Here is a 17,737-nt window from a genome sequence, read left to right as displayed (position 1 = left end):
TTTTAACTGCTGGGTCTCAGATGGAATGCTGAATACAAGTTCCAAAATGGCAGAATCTGTCTCTCCTTTTTGCTGTAGTAAAGCTGCTTCTGTTTGCAGCACTGTGTTGCTGGGAGACTGCATAATTTTTATGGCGCATGTCAGTAGTAGTGATTCAAATTATACATTTCATTGAGTAGCTCTTCTCTTTGTTTGTAAACTGTGTTCTATGAGGGGAGAGAAATTTTTTTTGTTCTGGGGAGAACAGTATCCAGACCAGAGAAAATGATTGAATATGGAACAAAAGCTCAGATTGTTCTGTTGATAACATCATTGTACTTCCAAAGTCACTCCAGGGCAGATGGTGGCCTGGCTGAATTCACACTAGTCTAATAGTCAAGTCTAATGCAGGTATTCAGGAGAATTCTAGGTGAGGCATATACATCTGCTCAAACTGCTGTTTTTCAGACTCCATGGTGCAAAACTTCAGCATGTGGTGTGACTTTAAAGCAAACCAGCAAAATAGGCTCTGAGAGATTATGAATTAGAAAATGATGTAGTTTTGGTTCACAACAAAGATACAGTGGCAATTTTGGGCCTCTGTGGAAAATGCAGTCCTTGCCAAAATGATTGTTACACAGCTTGCACGTGGATCAGGACATGCATGCAATTACAATGGCAAAAAGTGTAATTGGGTGTGCACCTAAATGAGAAAATACACGTGTAAGGCGGAATCTGTCCAATAAGTTAAAAATCTTTTGCTTGCTGAATCTGTACTCCTTTTCTGGCTAACGGACATGGCAGACCATTTCCTGATGTTCATATTCTGCTTAGGTTTTTAGCAGTGTCTCATTTTTAATCTTGCTTGAAATGCCTCCATAAAATGGTGTGTGTGTGTGTGTGTCTGAAGCCTGCTTGCTTAAACACGCAAGTCATGTCAGCTGCAATGCGGCAGTGCTTGGTGCTAATGAGGTGAGCAGCCAGAGCACCCGTCTGCTTATGTTTTCTCATCTCTGTGCAATTATGGCAATGGGGATTGGAAAAAGGGATTTGTATTGGATGTGGCTCTGTTTTGGCCTTTCCAGAGTGTGCCTCTGTCCTCCTGAGGACTGGGCAGCATATTTCTACTTCCATTTTGCGAGTCAGGTGGTTGCTTCACTGTATTTAAGGCAAGCTCTACAATACATCCTGGTTGGGAAAAGAAAAGAAAATGGGAAGTACACCCCCCCAATTCAAATGCACCTTGAAATGAAATATATTGCCTGGCAATATATGTCTTCAGGTTGAGTGGGTGGAAATCTGTATTTGAAAAGTAACATCTTTGGAATAGAGCTAATCAGATAATTAATTTGGGCTAGATCTGCATTGTTACAGCTGGACTTTCATAGGCACAGAAATGCAGATGCACTGTGATTTCTCAGCTCGCCTTCTTTTTCTGTTTTAACCCCTAAGGTGTTGACAGCAGTGTGAGCTGTGTATTTTATGCTGAAATCAGAAAGTTTTACTTTGAACCTAAGGCAAATAAAGTGAATATCAAATCCTATTTGTCTATTCCCATCCTCAGATGCTAGATTCTCTTTATTGAGCTTGATGCCTTCCCATCCAAACCTATTGTATTCCTATTCCTGCAGCCTGTCTTTGAGTTTTTTGGGGTTATTTTTCAGAATGTAGTCTGTAAAACTGTAGGTCATGATTAAGTAATATATGGGTCTTGGTGGCAAAGCTGGCTTTCCTTCTACTTCCTGCCTTAATGTCATGGGGTGCTGCCCTCTTAGCTGATAAAGTTATTTCTGAGTACTTATTTAGTATAAATCAGATTGTTGAATTCATAGAATCATAGAATGGTTAGGGTTGGAAGGGACCTCAAAGATCATCTAGTTCCAACCCCCTCTGCCATGGGCAGGGACACTCTCCACTAGACCACATTGCCCAAAGCCTCATCCAACCTGGTCTTAAACACTTCCAGGGATGGGGCAGCCACCACCTCTCTGGGCAACCTGTTCCAGTACCTCACCACCCTCACAGTAAAGAAGTTCTTTCTACCATCTAATCTAAATCGACCCTCCTTCAGCTTAAACCCATTACCCCTTGTCCTGTCACTACACTTCCTGATAAACAGTTCCCCTCCATCTTTTCTGTAGGCCCCCTTCAGGTACTGGTAGGCCGCAATTAGATCTCCCTGGAGCCTTCTCTTCTCCAGGCTGAACAATCCCAACTCTCTCAGCCTGTCCTCATAGGTGAGGTGTTCTATCTCTCTGATCAGCTTTGTGGCCCTCCCCTGGACTCTCTCCAACAGCTCAATGTCTCTCCTGTACTGGGGCCCCCAGAGCTGGATGCAGTACTCCAGGTGGGGTCTCACCAGAGCGGAGTAGAGGGGCAGGATCACCTCCCTCGACCTGCTGGTCACACCTCTTTTGATGCAGCCCAGGACACGGTTGGCTTTCTGGGCTGCAAGCGCACACTGCTGGCTCATGTCGAGCTTCTCATCAATCAATACCCCCAAGTCCTTCTCCTCAGGGCTGCTTTCAATCCATTCCTCGCCCAGCCTATAGTTGTGCTTGGGATTGTGCCGACCCACGTGCAGGACCTTGCACTTGGCCTTGTTGAACTTCATGCAGTTCGCACGGGCCCACCTCTCCAGCCTGTCGAGGTCCCTCTGGATAGCATCCCTTCCCTCCAGCGTGTTGGCCACACCACACAGCTTGGTGTCGTCAGCAAACTTCCTGAGGGTGCACTCGATCCCACAGTCCATGTTGCTGACAAAGATGTTGAACAGTGCCGGTCCTAGTACCAACCCCTGAGGAACACCACTTGTCACTGTTCTCCACTTGGACATTGAGCCGTTGACCGCAAGTCTTTGAGTGCGACCATCCAGCCAATTCCTTATCCACCGCGTGGTCCATCCATCGAATCCACATCTCTCCAATTTAGAGACAAGGATGTTGTGCGGGACAGTGTCAAATGCCTTGCACAAGTCCAGGTAGATGATGTCAGTCGCCCTTCCCTTGTCCACTGATGCTGTAACCCCATCATAGAAGGCCACCAAATCTGTCAGGCACGATTTGCCCTTAGTGAAGCCATGTTGGCTGTCACCAATCACCTCCTTATGTTCCATGTGCCTGAGCATAGCCTCCAGGAGGGTCTGCTCCATAATCTTGCCAGGCACAGAGGTGAGACTGACCGGCCTGTAGTTCCCTGGGTCTTCCTTTTTCCCCTTCTTAAAAATGGGGGTTATGTTTCCCCTTTTCCAGTTGATGGGAACTTCGCCAGACTGCCAGGACTTCTCAAATATGATGGAGAATGGCCTGGCCACTTCATCCGCCAGTTCCCTCAAGACTCACGGATGTGACTCATCAGGTCCCATGGACTTGTGCACCTTCAGGTTCCTTAGATATTCTTGAACCTGATCTTCTCCTACAGTGGGTGGTTCTGCACTCTCCCAGCCCCTGCCTTTGCCTCCTGTGACCTGGGCAGTGTGGCTCAAGCATTTCCCAGTGAAGACGGAGGCAAAGATGTCATTGAGTATCTCAGCCTTCTCCATATCCGGGGTAACCAGTTCACCCATTTCATTCCAGAGGAGACCCACGTTTTCCCTCATCGTCCTTTTCTCACTAACATACCTATAGAAGCTTTCCTTGTTGTCCTTGACATCCCTGGCCAGACTAATTTCTATCAGGGCTTTGGCTTTCCTAACCTGCTCCCTGGCTGCTTGGATAGTTTCTCTGTATTCTTCCCAGGCTACGTGCCCTTGCTTCCACCCTCTGTAGGCTTCCTTTTTTTGTTTGACTTTGCCCAGGAGCTCCTTGTTCATCCGCGGGGGCCTCTTGGTGGATTTGCTTGACTTCCTCTTTGTTGGGATGCATTGCTCCTGAGCTTGGAGGAGGTGACCCTTGAATATTAGCCAGCTGTCTTGGGCCCCTCTTCCTTCCAGGGCTTTGTCCCTTGGTATTCTACCAAGCAGATCCCTGAAGAGGCCAAAGTCTGCTCTCCTGAAGTCCAGGGTAGTGAGCTTGCTGTGCTCCCTCCTTGCTGTTCTGAGGATCCTGAATTCCAGCATTTCGTGGTCACTACAGCCAAGGCTGCCCTTTGCTTGATATCCCCTGCCAGGCCCTCCTTGTTGGTGAGAACAAGGTCCAGCATGGCACCTCTCCTCGTGGGCTCCTCTATCGCTTGGAGGAGAAAGTTGTCATCGACACATTCCAGGAACTTCCTGGATAGCTTACGCTCAGCTGCGTTGTCCCTCCAACAGATAACAGGATGACTGAAGTTCCCCATGAGGACCAAGGCTTGTGAACATGAGGCTGCTCCTATCTGCCTATAGAGGGCTTCATCTGCTCGGTCTCCCCGGTCAGGTGGCCTGTAGCAGACCCCCACTATGATGTCCCCTGCTCCAGCCCTCCCTTTAATCCTGACCCATAGGCTCTCAGTCAGCTCCTCATCCATCCCCAGGTGGAGCTCCATGCACTCCAGCTGGTCATTGACGTAGAGGGTGATGCCCCATCCTCATCTGCCCTGCCTGTCCTTCCTAAAGAGCCTGTACCCTTCCATCCCAACACTCCAGTCCCAGGAGCCATCCCACCACCTCTCTGTGATGCCAATAAGATCATAGCCTTGCAGGCGCACACATGTCTCCAGCTCCTCTTGTTTATTCGCCATGCTCCGTGCATTCACATAGAGGCATTTCAGTTGTGCCCCCGATGAGGCTGACTTATTGGCTGGGGTGGCTGGAATTCTTTTGATATATCTTCCCAGAGTTACCCCATTGGTTCCTGTTGCATCTGAAGCCCCTGGATCATCTCCTCTAGGCTTTGAGCGTGCTGTAGTCTCTGAGTCCAGCACGTCTCTGAGCAGTAAGCTGAGGGCCCTCACCAGCACCCCGTCCCACCAACCTGGGCATATCATCCCACAACATGTCACTGGCAAGCCTGATGTTGTCCCCCTCCCCCTTCAAGCCTAGTTTAAAGCTCTGTCAATGAGCCCCCACTAGTTCCTGGGCAAAGATCCTCTTCCCCCTTTGAGAGAGATGAATCCCATCAGGGTTCATCAGGCCTGGTGCCATGCAGTCCACCCCATTGTCAAAGAACCCAAAGTTGTGGCGTTGACATCAGCCATGGAGCCATGCATTTATGGACTGTGTCCGCCTGTTCCTCCCAACATTGCTGCCCTCAACTGCAAGGAGGGAGGAGAATATTACCTGCGCTCCCGAATCCTTCAGTGACTGTCCCAAGAGCCTGAAGTCCCTGTGTCATCTGTGTTAATTTTTTTTTTTTAAGGGTCATATCTAATCTCTGTTACTTTGGCATTTTAGAGAGATTTGTGCTGGTTTAATACTCACTGTTGAAGTCTGGTATCTCTGTTGTGATCACATATAGTGCAGTATTTCTTTGCCTGTTTACCTTCTCCTGAAGACCTTGTAGTTGATTGGGATGTTTTTCTCTTCCTTCTTTAGGTCTCCGGGTGAATGGGGAGCTCATTACTGCTTACCCACAAGTGGTGGTTGTACGTGTACCAACACCTTGGGTCCAGAGTGACAGCGATATCACAGTCCTTCGCCACCTAGAGAAGATGGGCTGTCGACTGATGAATCGTCCCCAAGCCATCCTCAACTGTGTCAACAAGTTCTGGACATTTCAAGAACTTGCTGGTCATGGTGTCCCTCTTCCAGACACTTTTTCATATGGTAAGGCTTTTGGATCAAAAGGATAGCATAGTTGCCTACTGTAAGTTATGCTTTTGCAGTGCAAAAGATAAGAGTCAAGTTTTGGAAATACATAGAATTAAGTAGTATGAGACTACTTCCACAGATAAATGTTCAGTAACCAGAATAGGAAATTAAAGTCACAACACTCAGATTCTGGTTTTGGCCTCAGTGATAAGCTGTGATGCTTTGGGAAGAGTGCTTTAATTGTACCTCAGCTTCCCAAGCAACTAACTTTGGCTGTTACTAGTGAAACACTTTGAACTCTTTCCCAATTGTCCGAAACAACATACAAGAGCTTGGGGAACTAAATGTCATATAAAGATCTAGAGTTTGGTAAAACCTGAAAGTAGATTCTATATGAATAATATCATCTGCAAATATATTAGTAATTGTGAAAGGACAAAAAGAGTACAGGCCCTCATTAGCAACTTTTAACAATTTTTGGGGGGTTGTTTTCCATCAGAACAGTTAATTACTAAAATTTCTCGTACCTGCCTCTGGAGTCTGTGGTTCCTGACAGAGTGCTGGAACCATTTGTCTGAGCTATCCTGATGCTATTTCTGCTTTTAATTACAATATATTACAGAATTGAAGATAACCTTTCAGCCTTCCTTCCCTTCTTGGGCAATATCAGTGCTTTCTTCCCCTTTGCATGGTTGCACCAATTGGCTTTTGTAATGGGAACTTCATAAAAACACAAACAAACTTGACAAAAACAAAACCATGTGTTTCCATCAATTACTATGAATTATTATTTCTATCAATTACTGTGAAAACACATTTGAGAAGAAACATGCCCTTTTTTTATAGATGTGGTTGTTCTAGCCCTTTGAGAAAGGAATGAGTTATTAATTTTTTGCGAGGGAAGGGGAGACCACAAATGATGGGGTAACTGCAGAACATCTCTGTTCATAACTCCCTGCCACTTCTTTTAATGCCTGCCTCTGGAATTTAACAGAAGCATGATTTTTTTTTTTTTTTAAAAAATACAAGTATCAGGTTATCAGTGAGAGCTGACTTTGCCAAGAAAAACAGGATGTGCTGAATGACATGTTATTCCATGCCACTCATTAAAATCCATGTCAGGGTAGTGATGGCTGCTGCTGGCTTTGTGACCAGTGTCTTGGCTTGACTTCAGCACTTTACTGCACACACTGTTAGAGGAGTCTCATACCTCCGTCTGCTGACTTTCTTTTCTGTATTTCTTGTACTGTGGTCAGGCTTCTGTGAATTGAACTGAACTCAAATAACCTTCAAGTATCAACCATAATCATGTGAATGGTTATTAAAAGCTACTCTCTAAGGTCCTTACAGATGCAATGAAAGGGTTGAAGTACTACTTCAGGAAATAGGGAGATTAAATGCAGGAGACTTAAGCCTTGGAAAAGGGGGCAGGTGGAGTGACAAGATTTGGGTTGTTGCTGCTCTCTGGATTATACCTTGTCTTTGTATTCCATGTTGCTTTCCTGATTAGGAGTTTGGATGGAACTGTCACTGGTGTTACGTCAGTGTTATTTTCCTGCTAGACATTTTAAAAGGTGGGAGTTGATAAAGTAAAAGGAATAAACTGGAACAAGATGGTAGAATTGGGGCATTCAGGTTTGGAAGATTGGATTGAACCTTTTAGGGTTGTGATCAAGAGGCCTTTCTCAACTTATGTCTTCCATTTCAAAGGAAGTAGGAGTTAGTATACCACAGATTATAAACACCTCCAAAGTCCGACTGTGCTCCATGACCAAGTTCCTCTTAACTGAGTTTTTTCTGCGTTACCTAAGTTGAAAGGGTGGGAGGATTGTGTGGCAATAACATCCCCAATTTGGCTGCACCAGGTTGGTGGGACATAATGTTGTTGGTTTTCTTTTTGCCAGGTGGTCATGAGAATTTTGCGAAAATGATTGATGAGGCGGAAGTGCTGGAGTTCCCTATGGTGGTGAAGAACACGCGGGGTCACCGAGGTGGGTGTGAGGTCAGGGGTGAGGGCAAGGATTCTGAGCAGCACTCTCTAAGTTTTTGTCTCATCAAAGGGTGATAGTTCAGAAGGTCTTCTATTAGGTGTTGGACTTTGTGGTACATCTAAATTCTATCACCCTTTGACTTCTGAATGTTGAGTAGACTGCAACACTGGGAAGCAGTTTTAGTAGAACCTAGTCTTGCAATAGCAGGGAGCACAGGGGTTCAAAATTGTGGTGTATTGGTGACTTTTGTGAGGAAAGCTTTGAACTGGAATAATGGAAGGTCTGGCCTTAGAGAAGTAGAGAGAAGCCTACATGGAGTTCCGGGATGTTTCTAAATAGGCGTAAGAAATGCAATCTTAGTTTATTCATTCTTAATTTGTATATAATTAGGATTCTGATTTAAATAAAATCTCATGTGTTGTTTGTGAAACTGGATCTCTGTTTTCCAGAAAAATATCTATGGCAGTGCTGGTAATACAGCAGGTTCAGATTAAATTGTTCTATTATTAGTCTTTTAAGTGTTGCATATGAAACAATACATCAATTTAGTTTAATGTTAGTTAGTGATCTACTAAGGGAAACCAGGTTTAAAATAAATTTCAGAGGTTATTTGCACAGGAGGTTGCACTGTTTTTAATTTACTTTAAAACCAATTTAATAAATACTAGAAGTAAAAAGAGACTGAAACCGAAGTTTAAGCACATAAACCAGCAGTTACCTTAAACAAAAGCATAATGAAAAGACACCACGTCTTCCTTCTTGTCCATCAGTTTATTCCCACTCTGCGCTGCTCTGGTGCATCTATTCTGCTGGCATGAGTGTTTCTGTAGCCATGTAGTAAAATTGATTCAGGAACTCATGTTGCATGAATCTAGATGGACCATTTTAACTTGGATTAATTCCTTACATGAATTATCACTTACACAAACGCTTCTGTTGATGTAATGGAAGAGCGAGAACAAAAGGCTGGGGCAGGGGAAGATCAGACCTGCTTCTGTTGGCAGTACTACCTGTGTATATGGTTTTAAAGTGCTTGTGGAGCTATGAAGCCATGGTGGAATTTGACTTTCCAGCAAGCTGAATTTGACAAATACGGAGTATCTAAGGCAGTGGATTTGACTTGACACTGCTCTTGTTAAGATCTACCAAATAATTATAGAGTTTGAAGCTATTGACTTTCTTCTCGTTTTTGGTTTTGTTTTTTTTTTTTTTTTGCCAGACTTCATGTAAATCTCTGTTTACAAGTTTTGCTTTAGAGCACTTTAAATTCCAGGCAGTTTAATGCAAATTTATGCACAGTTCATATCCTTTCACATTAAGAGAGATAGGGAAACTTTTTCAAAGTAATTGAAGAGCAGCCATTTGGAAATTGTATTTTAAAAAAAAAGATCAACAGGCAAACATGGTCATAGGTACTGGCTGATGAATAAAAATACTCTTCTAGGCCCATTTTCTGTCTAGTTTGCTGCTGCAGCAGCAAATATGCCAACATTATTTTTGCCAAGATGTCATGATGCTGCAGAATTCCTAAGAATTAAGTAGTTCCCCTCCAAGGCATCATGCTTCCTATGTCATTTGAGGAATACAGTAGGATTATTAAGTGCCTGTAGGAGAGCTGAAGTTGGGAATGGGAGAAAGCACATGAAGGGTTTTGCGTTCTTGTCACGATTTTTAAGCCTACGTTCTGATACTCTGTTTGTGATGAGAAATTCAGTGTTTGTCAGACAATGTTCTGTGTTACAGAGACCTTAAATCCTGATGAAGCAGAGACTGTTCCAGTTGGGCTTTGGAGCACTTGGCGGAATTCTTCTTTACTCCTTATTTGTCTTAATTCTGCTACTGCTGCATTTCTGTTCCTTTAGTTAAGATAGTTTATCAATAGATTTTTGTACTCTGTTAACATCATAGCATAACTGAGTGACAGTTCTGCCACAAAAAAAAAATATTGTGCAGCCTTATTGCAAAACATTAATATGACACATACAAGAGTCCTTAAGAAAGGGGAAGAGGAGTTGGGAAATATAGCTGAAGATGGAGAGGGATACCATCTTGTGAGACTAGAAATGAGATGGAAAGTGGTAGAGTGTTTTAGGAGTGACTTTTGTCAGTATTAGTAAAATTGGAAAAGAACAAAGAAGTCTTTGGTGTGCTCTAGAAATGAAGGGGAATGAAATGACATGTTTTAGGTTAAACCAAACAAGTCTTTGAGGTGTTTGCTTGCAGAAAAGCTAGTTATTTCTAAAGAGGGTTTTTTCAAAATCATAGTACGTTCCATTCATTTTATGTCTTGTGGAATCTTCTGCTAAATTATCTTGGATACTGTGGAGTCTAGTGTTTTCCTCTGAACGTAGTTGTTCCCCTGCAAAACCTCATTCTGGAGCTGTGAGCTCCAGTATGAGTATTGGGAAGAGCAGCTCTCAGCAACTTCCCAACAGAGAAGCAGTTGGTTCTGCAGTGGCACAGTAGCGACTTCAGAGTTCTTAGCTGCCTGATGTTTAACAGTTTCATGTCATTGGTTCCTGTCTGTCAAAGCTATCAGCTGTGGGTCCAGTCCTCTTAGATGAACAAAACTGTTATTAATTATATGTTTGCTGCTCTTTAAGTATTTCTTCCTTTTTTTCTCTCATTAAGGACTTGTACCAAAAGGAGTTGAAATTACAAGACCACCTCCTTTATCTAAAGCTGTTTTCTTTTTTTTTTTTAATCTGTTTTATTTACTCCTCATATGGCTCCTCAACTCTGGCAGTACTTTACTTGAACACTTAGAAGCACTGAAGCGGTAGAACACTGATGTCCACAGATGAATTTGTAAATGGATATAAGCTACAGATGGGGCCTGTGAGAATGGGCAGCATGTTGGTCAGAGGTTTTACTTTTATGTGCTGAATCATTGACGCAGCTCAAATTGGTAGCTTTTTCCAATCTTCCGATATTCTTTTCTTCATACAGGTAAAGCTGTGTTCCTGGCACGAGACAAGCACCATTTGGCAGACCTAAGCCATTTGATCCGTCACGATGCCCCTTACTTATTTCAAAAATACGTTAAAGAGTCCCATGGCAAGGATGTACGTGTCATCGTAGTAGGAGGCCGTGTGGTGGGCACCATGCTCCGCTGCTCAACAGATGGGAGGATGCAGAGTAACTGCTCACTTGGTAGGAAAAGCATTGTTCATAGCTTTTATCAGAATTTTTCAATCCAGTTGAAAAATCACAAACCCAACTGAAATAAGCTGCAGGTTTTATTTTGTATTAATTGTGCTTACTGTTGGGGGTTTACAGAGGAAACACAAGAGTGGGGATTAAATGAGATGTGGGTTGAGCAAACACAGGAAAAACAATCTCTTCCCAAAGTATTAAATGGATAGGACAGGTGAAAAGGGGTGGAGGGGGAGGTTCTGGGAACACAAACGGAGCAACTGATGTGGTAGTGGTAGTGTCATGCTAATGCCATGTTATCATTCATTTCATACACTTAAGAGGAACAGAAAAAGAAGGAAGACAGAAGATGAGACTGAGGAAGGTGGAAGAGACAGCCAGTTGGCAAGAGGGTAGAAGAAAGTGTTAAGGGAGGAAACTGTTAAAGGCAATAAACAGTTGGATTGCATTGTGCAGCTGCTGTGCTGCCTTCAGTCTGTCAGGCTCCTTCCTGCAACCTTTTCCCCCAAAGACCATGTCTGGGAGGAAGAGGAAGGTTACTGCATTGATTGTAGCATACTCAGAATGGAGTTTCTGCATAGCTTTGGGTTAGGACAGGGGGGTGTCTGAGGTTAGAAGGAGGAAGGAGAGTTGAGGTTGGCTGAAACTGTACTGAACCTCAGCAGGGAGGGGATAAAATGTGTTCATGTGTAGTATAGTTTTGGTTAGTCAAAATGCCCCAAATGTCTGAAAGGTTTTAGTTACTACTTGGTGTTGAGGAAATACAGCTTGAAAGATTTTTTTCCTGCTAAATCCTGTTTTGGTTTTTTATTGTTTGGTGGTTTTGGTTTTTTTTAACTTAAGTGTTGTGATAGAAGAGTTCTGAGTCGCGTAATAGATGATGAACTGTGAACTGGACCAGCTGAGGTTCAGACACAAATGTTCCCTAATTCTTAACCTATGATAGCAAGCTGAGAGGGACAGAAACAGATGATAGTGTCTTAACTCCTGTCCCCCTCAATTATATCTGTTAGAGCTGTTATCAGGAACACTTGGTTTAAGTTTGCTGAAAGATTTCTTGCAATAATTTAGAAATATGTATGGAAAGCCTCTACCTTACAAGGAACAAAGATGGTTTGTTAGGTCATCTTTTTAATATCCCAGGATCATAAAAATGTATCATATCTTTCTTGACTAAAAAGTTAGCATTTAACTGTTTTTTAAACAAGTTATAATCTCGACCTGCTTTTGGCAGGTCAGAATCTTTTGAAATCCTGCTGTGGCTTCAAGTTCATTAGTAGTCATGCTGGAAAGGAGTTTGCTTTCTGAGTCATCGGCAGTGTGCTTGCAGGCTTGTTTTGGAGCTTCTCAACCAAAAAGCACCAACCAGTTGAGAAGGATGTCAGTCACCTGTGACCAGACTACAGACAGCAAGTTTGTGGTTTTTTTTTTTTTTTTTTTTTTTTTTCATTTTTTTCCAGGTGGTGTAGGGATGATGTGCTCACTGAGTGAACAAGGCAAGCAGTTGGCAGTCCAAGTGTCAAACATCCTGGGGATGGATGTGTGCGGCATTGACCTGCTGATGAAGGACGACGGTTCATTCTACGTCTGCGAGGCCAATGCAAATGTAGGTTTCATTGCCTTTGACAAGGCTTGTAATCTAGATGTAGCTGGTATCATAGCGGACTATGCCGCTTCTCTCCTTACCCCCGGTCGCTTGACGCGGCGCATGTCCTTGCTCTCTGTGGTGTCCACGGCAAGCGAGACTAGCGAGCCAGAGCTGGGCCCTCCAGCTAGTGCCGCTGTCGACAATATGAGTGCTAGCTCCAGCTCTGTCGACAGCGACCCTGAGACCACGGAGAGAGAGTTGCTCACCAAGCTCCCGGGGGCTCTATTCAACATGAACCAGCTATTAGCCAATGAGATCAAACTTCTTGTAGAGTGATGCCACATGTAAATAGATGACCAACAGAACTCTCTCCTGTAAATTTTTTTTTTAAACCAACTTGCAATGCTGTTTATCAGAGAAGCTCAGAGGAATGAGGAAAGGGGAGGAGGTATCAAAAAAGCAAAAGGCATGCGTGCTGTGATTGCTGCCCCTACTTTTTTGCGGAACAAAATTGTGTTCGTTCTTCAGCATCAGTTTTCTAATGAAGATGCTCATTTTACAACCTAAGTGGGAATTCTATTTGGATGCTACTTTGGTCCCCAGACATATTGCAGTTCATGTATGTTCACAGGCAAGCATTAAAGCATGATTCACACTTGAAGATTTTCAGAAAGCTGTCTGGCAGCTCTCTAGAAACTTCTGTGCATTACTGCACCAGTTAAGTCTCTTCTACATCTGTAAGGCTTGATCCTGGAAATTGCTGAGTGCCTCAAATTCTCAATGTGAGTTGAAGGTGTTAAATACCAAGTATTTCGAAGTTCCTGGACACCTACTGTTCCTACTCTTGTAGATGGGAGCTGTAAGTTCAGGATCATTTTGAAGTCATCACTTTCTGACCTTGCAGGATATGGCCTTTCAAATGATGAGGCTGAGAGAAGTGTCAGTTGACATAATGTGAGCTTTCTGTGCAAATCTGTAATTTGTGCCATCTTGGTATTGGCAGCTTTGTGTCTATATTTCTTCATAAAGCTTTTGAAGGAGGATTTTAGTACTTGTGTTTTTCTCATTTCAAATCCTGATTTTTGGAAGGTATGTAGGGGAATTGGTCATATTCTATTTGTGGCAGAAGTGGCACATTTTAACTACTTTTTGCATGATTGGAGGAGATAAACAGCACTGTAATGTTTGGTATACAAAATAATGTTTAATCCAATGTGAAAAAGAATTACACTAGTTTAAAGCAAATGTGCATCGACTTGTATTTGTTAGTGTTTTAGTCTTTTTGAGAGAGATCTGCAATGTTAATGTTCCTTTTTCTTTAATACATGCTAGTCCAACACTCCCTTCTCTATGCCTGCATCTTTCACAGTGGCCAAAGTGAAAACACTGCAGACTATTTGTTAAGAAAACACTGAGTTAAAGCCTGTACATTGGGGTAGAGGTTTTTTGCTTTGTTCTTGGTTGGTTTGTTTTGGTTTTTTTTTTCGCTTGGGGTGGGGGGGAAGGAAACATGGTGAGGTGTGGAGGAGGGAAAAGTTGGTTAAAAATGATTAGACATCTAGAGGTACTTTAGAATAAAGCTGCAGTTCATACAATACGTACCAGGCTTAATTTTTCCCCACTGAACATAAAAGGTGAAGTTGGCAGAAATCCAAGGAGTGTAACTGGGGAGAAATACTTAATTCTTAGCTTTGGGAAACATGCAGCAGATTTAAAAAAAGAAAAATTTAAAAAAAGAAAAAAAAAAAGGAGAGAGCTCAGCCAGAATTAAAAAAAAAAAAGAACCTAGATCCACAAATAATTAACAAATTGATCCTGGACCCTTATGTGTGTGTGGTGTGAGTGCACACACTTGTGTGTGTTGTGTGTGCACATTTGCTTTGCTTTATTTCTTTTTGGGTTTTGGCTGTTCAGCTCCTACTTTTTTTCCAGGCTTGCCTGATTTTTCCTTAGTCCTTCTGGCTGTGCATTTTCTCATTAGCCTTGAACTGTTTTGGAAAACGGATAACCTAACAGATACCGAGTCCATTTTTCAGTCCCTATCTTCCCCCTCCTTTTCCTCCTCCTTCTCCTCCTCCCTCTTCATTCCTCTCTCATTCTCTGGGTTCATAAAGCCCTGGAACTATATATATATATATAAATATATATATAAACACATATATATATGCATATATATATATAAAGATAAGCCTCTTTTTTAAAAAACAAAAAGTAAAACATTTACAATTGAAAAATAATCTTGTGAAAATAGGGTTTGTTTGAAGGGGGGTTGTGTGTGTGCAATGCTGCTGTTTTCTGGATACTTTAATGGAGCATGTCCCGTGTACCCTCTGAGGCTCTGCACTGCCCACCTCTGTGGCCCTTCCTCACCTCTCTGCTGCTCTGCTGTTTTATCTTCACTTGGACCTTAAACACAACTCACGGACACTATGCAGAGAGTCTTCAAGAGGCAATAAACAGAACAGTATTAACCTGCTTTATGGAGGTTTGATCACGCTTCTTTGTACAGTTCGGTTTTTTTATTTTAAAAGGAATGTAATAAAATGGCTTTTTTTTTTGTAGAATTAAATATTATTATTAAAATCAAGTGAAAGGTTGACTGTTGGTGTTAAGCAGGAGAGTGGACCAGCTGGTCCAGCAACAAAAGGAACTTCAGCAGTAAAGGTATTTTCAAATCTTTCTTCCTGAGCCTTCAAGTGCACAGGTCATACCTGAAGAATATAAAGGTCTTTAACTTCCATGAAGAGTTGCAGAAGCACAGAACATGAAAGAAACCTAATTTTCTAGTCACTGAGCAGTAAACTGTCTCTTCCAGAGATTCTTCTTCCCTTGCTTGTTTATCTAAAGGGGATTTGGGTGGTGGTTTGGGTTGGGTTTTTTGTTTATTTTTGTTTTGTGTGTGGTTTTTTGTGGGTTTCGTGGGTTTTGGTTTTTTTTTTTGTTTGTTTCACTGGTAGGTGCCTGCACTCTGAAAGCCTGATAGGGTCAGTTCTTCCCTTTTCAGCTGTGGCACACATTGAGCACATGTGGAATAACAGCAGGGACTAAACATGTGCTAGTTGGTGTAGTTGGATCTTTGTATTTCTATCACAGGAAACATGTTTTAGAGGAAGGAGCTGGTAACTGAACATGCACAGATGCTCCTCTGTGGTTGGTGCTTCCATTGCTAGTTTGGAGATAAGTCAGGAAGGGAGACAGGATTTGAAACATCATGTACATGTGTTTGGACATTGGGTATTGATACTGCATGAAAACCTTGTTTGAGGGTTCATTGGTACAAATGGGCACGCTTGTCTCGTGTATTTACTCTCTACTTATCCATTGCTCCTGAATTAATGAAATGTATAGAATGGGCTGGGGGTACGAGGGGGGTGTCTTGTTTTCACTTACAGGAAAAAACCACCACAAATCTAGCCTGTGGTAATCACACAGTGTTTCCCATTGAAGGTGAACTTTACTGAAGTCAGCTTTATACCCTGTATTTCCTTCAGTTCCATATGTTGAAAAACACATGCTAAACTTTCACACAGTTGCACTATCTCCATATGTGGGTTTGGAGGCATGTGCTGAAAAAATGGTCCATGTAGTGCTGGATTATGACAATGCTAATACAGCTGATGGTGATACAACTATTTTTGTGTATTTTAATGTTTGGAAGAGCCAGTTAGAAACTCTTGTTTGCAAGAATAATTTCCTTAAACTACATCTGATGAAATTTTGTTCTTTGTAACACTGGAGTTTTTATTCTGTTCACCTTACCATGTTTATAATTAATGTCTTGCTATGTCAGTGTACGGATTGTATCTTAAGCCTTGTATTTAATGCTTTGATGTGTTTTATAAAATCTTTTCATGGAATGTTACACCACCTCATCTGTAACACAATGTTAGTGCTTGATGTGTATGTGGACTGTTAACGCTTTTGTTCTGAGTTGATGGTTATTCTTGGAGCATTTTCTCCCACTTCGTGTGCTATTTTTCACATGTGATACTTAACTCAGGAAATAACCTCTGGAACATCTGTGTATGTCAGACGCAAAGGAGATACTTCTTCAGATGTTATACTGGACTTCAAAATCCAACAAAACCAGTGACGTTTCCTAAGTCTTTTCCCCCCTTATTGCAAAAATCTGTCAGTTAAATACATAAGGGACCTTAAGGGCTTAGAGAGACTTTGAAAACAAATCGCATGTACAGTATCTTTCTCATGGCTCACTCTTTTTGAGAAGGTTTATGGGCTTTATGGCTGGTGTGAGACACACGACCCACTCCTGTTCTCTCTATGGAATAGTAGGTGCTCGGACAGGTAACTTCTGCTGCTACTGTCTTTTTTAATTTTTAATTTTTTCACTGTTCTAGGAATTGTTTTAAACTGAACACTGCAGGATTTATGATGAGATGTTTGCTGCTTTTTCCTTTGTTTTATTTCTTTAAGTCTTTTTTACCCTTGGAGGGTGACTTTTGGAGCATTCTGATGGTAGATCTTAGCCTGCTGTTGGAAGTCTCCAAGCCTCTCATATTTCCAATTTGAGTTGAAAAGTTTTCATTTTGTTTATTTGTTTAAACCAATGACACAAATTAGATGTGCGGATTTTGGGTGGGATTTGTTGTTTCTCTATTTTGTGTGACTTATTCTTCCTTTTTTTACAGAAATGTGTTCTAACAGTTCACACTTTGTTACTGTTCTTTGCAAAACTTTTCAGGAGCCAAAAAAGTCAAACAATCCAGAGAAAACCTTCCCTTCTCCCCTTTCCGATGGCAAGAGTGAGAACTTATGAAAAGTCCTTGAGAATGTTCCTTCCTAAACTTTTCCCCCCAGTAATGCAAGCGGGTAAAATGGTAAACGCAGCAGTTTGGTGACATCCAAAACCGACCTGTTGTCAGGTAAATGGACTCTTTTCTGCTCTTACTGTAACCGTCATAAGTTTGCTAACTCGTCTGCCTTCCTTTCTTCCCATCAGTTCATTTTGGTGAAACTTCTTGAATGATTTATTTAAAAGTGATATTTAGAGAAAATCCTACTTTTCTTCTTTATTTCATCTCCTTATAAACATTGACCTTTAAGAAAACTCTGTTGTTGTCCTTTGCTTTACTCAGGTGAGACAAAAGTGAGTCCCCTCATGTAAGTATATGAGGGACAGTTTTGTGATACATTAATTCCACCTCCTTTTTATCACTTCAGGTTAGTTTGTCTTCAAGTGTACTATTTTAGCTTGAAAGATTCGATGCTTTCCATTTGCCAAGTGAACATAAAATATAGCTGCATCAATTAGGAACTGATAGGTATGGAAAACTACTACTAAGAACATTAAATTAAATCTATTACAATTCAATAGAGCAGGATCCTGTAAAGAGGACA

The 17,737-nt window shown here is 42.1% G+C and overlaps 1 protein-coding gene across 5 annotated transcripts in view; it reads left to right on the top strand.

Moving 5' to 3' along the window:
• Positions 1-13,718, top strand: part of RIMKLB (ribosomal modification protein rimK like family member B) — a 48,719-nt gene extending 35,001 nt beyond the window's left edge. For all 5 annotated transcript variants that reach the window (XM_054831848.1, XM_054831867.1, XM_054831838.1 and 2 more), the window contains 4 exons: positions 5,429-5,659; positions 7,549-7,635; positions 10,585-10,788; positions 12,252-13,718. In XM_054831848.1, the coding sequence (XP_054687823.1) occupies positions 5,429-5,659; positions 7,549-7,635; positions 10,585-10,788; positions 12,252-12,715 (986 nt within the window). In that variant the 3' untranslated portion in view covers positions 12,716-13,718. The remainder of the gene's footprint in view (positions 1-5,428; positions 5,660-7,548; positions 7,636-10,584; positions 10,789-12,251) is intronic.
• The last annotated feature ends 4,019 nt before the right edge of the window (positions 13,719-17,737 follow it).

Source organism: Grus americana, chromosome 1, assembly GCF_028858705.1.
Source record: "Grus americana isolate bGruAme1 chromosome 1, bGruAme1.mat, whole genome shotgun sequence".
NCBI classification, from domain to species: Eukaryota; Metazoa; Chordata; class Aves; order Gruiformes; family Gruidae; genus Grus; species Grus americana.
Note: the sequence above shows the minus strand (reverse complement) of the source record. Positions and strands in the feature narration are given on the sequence as shown.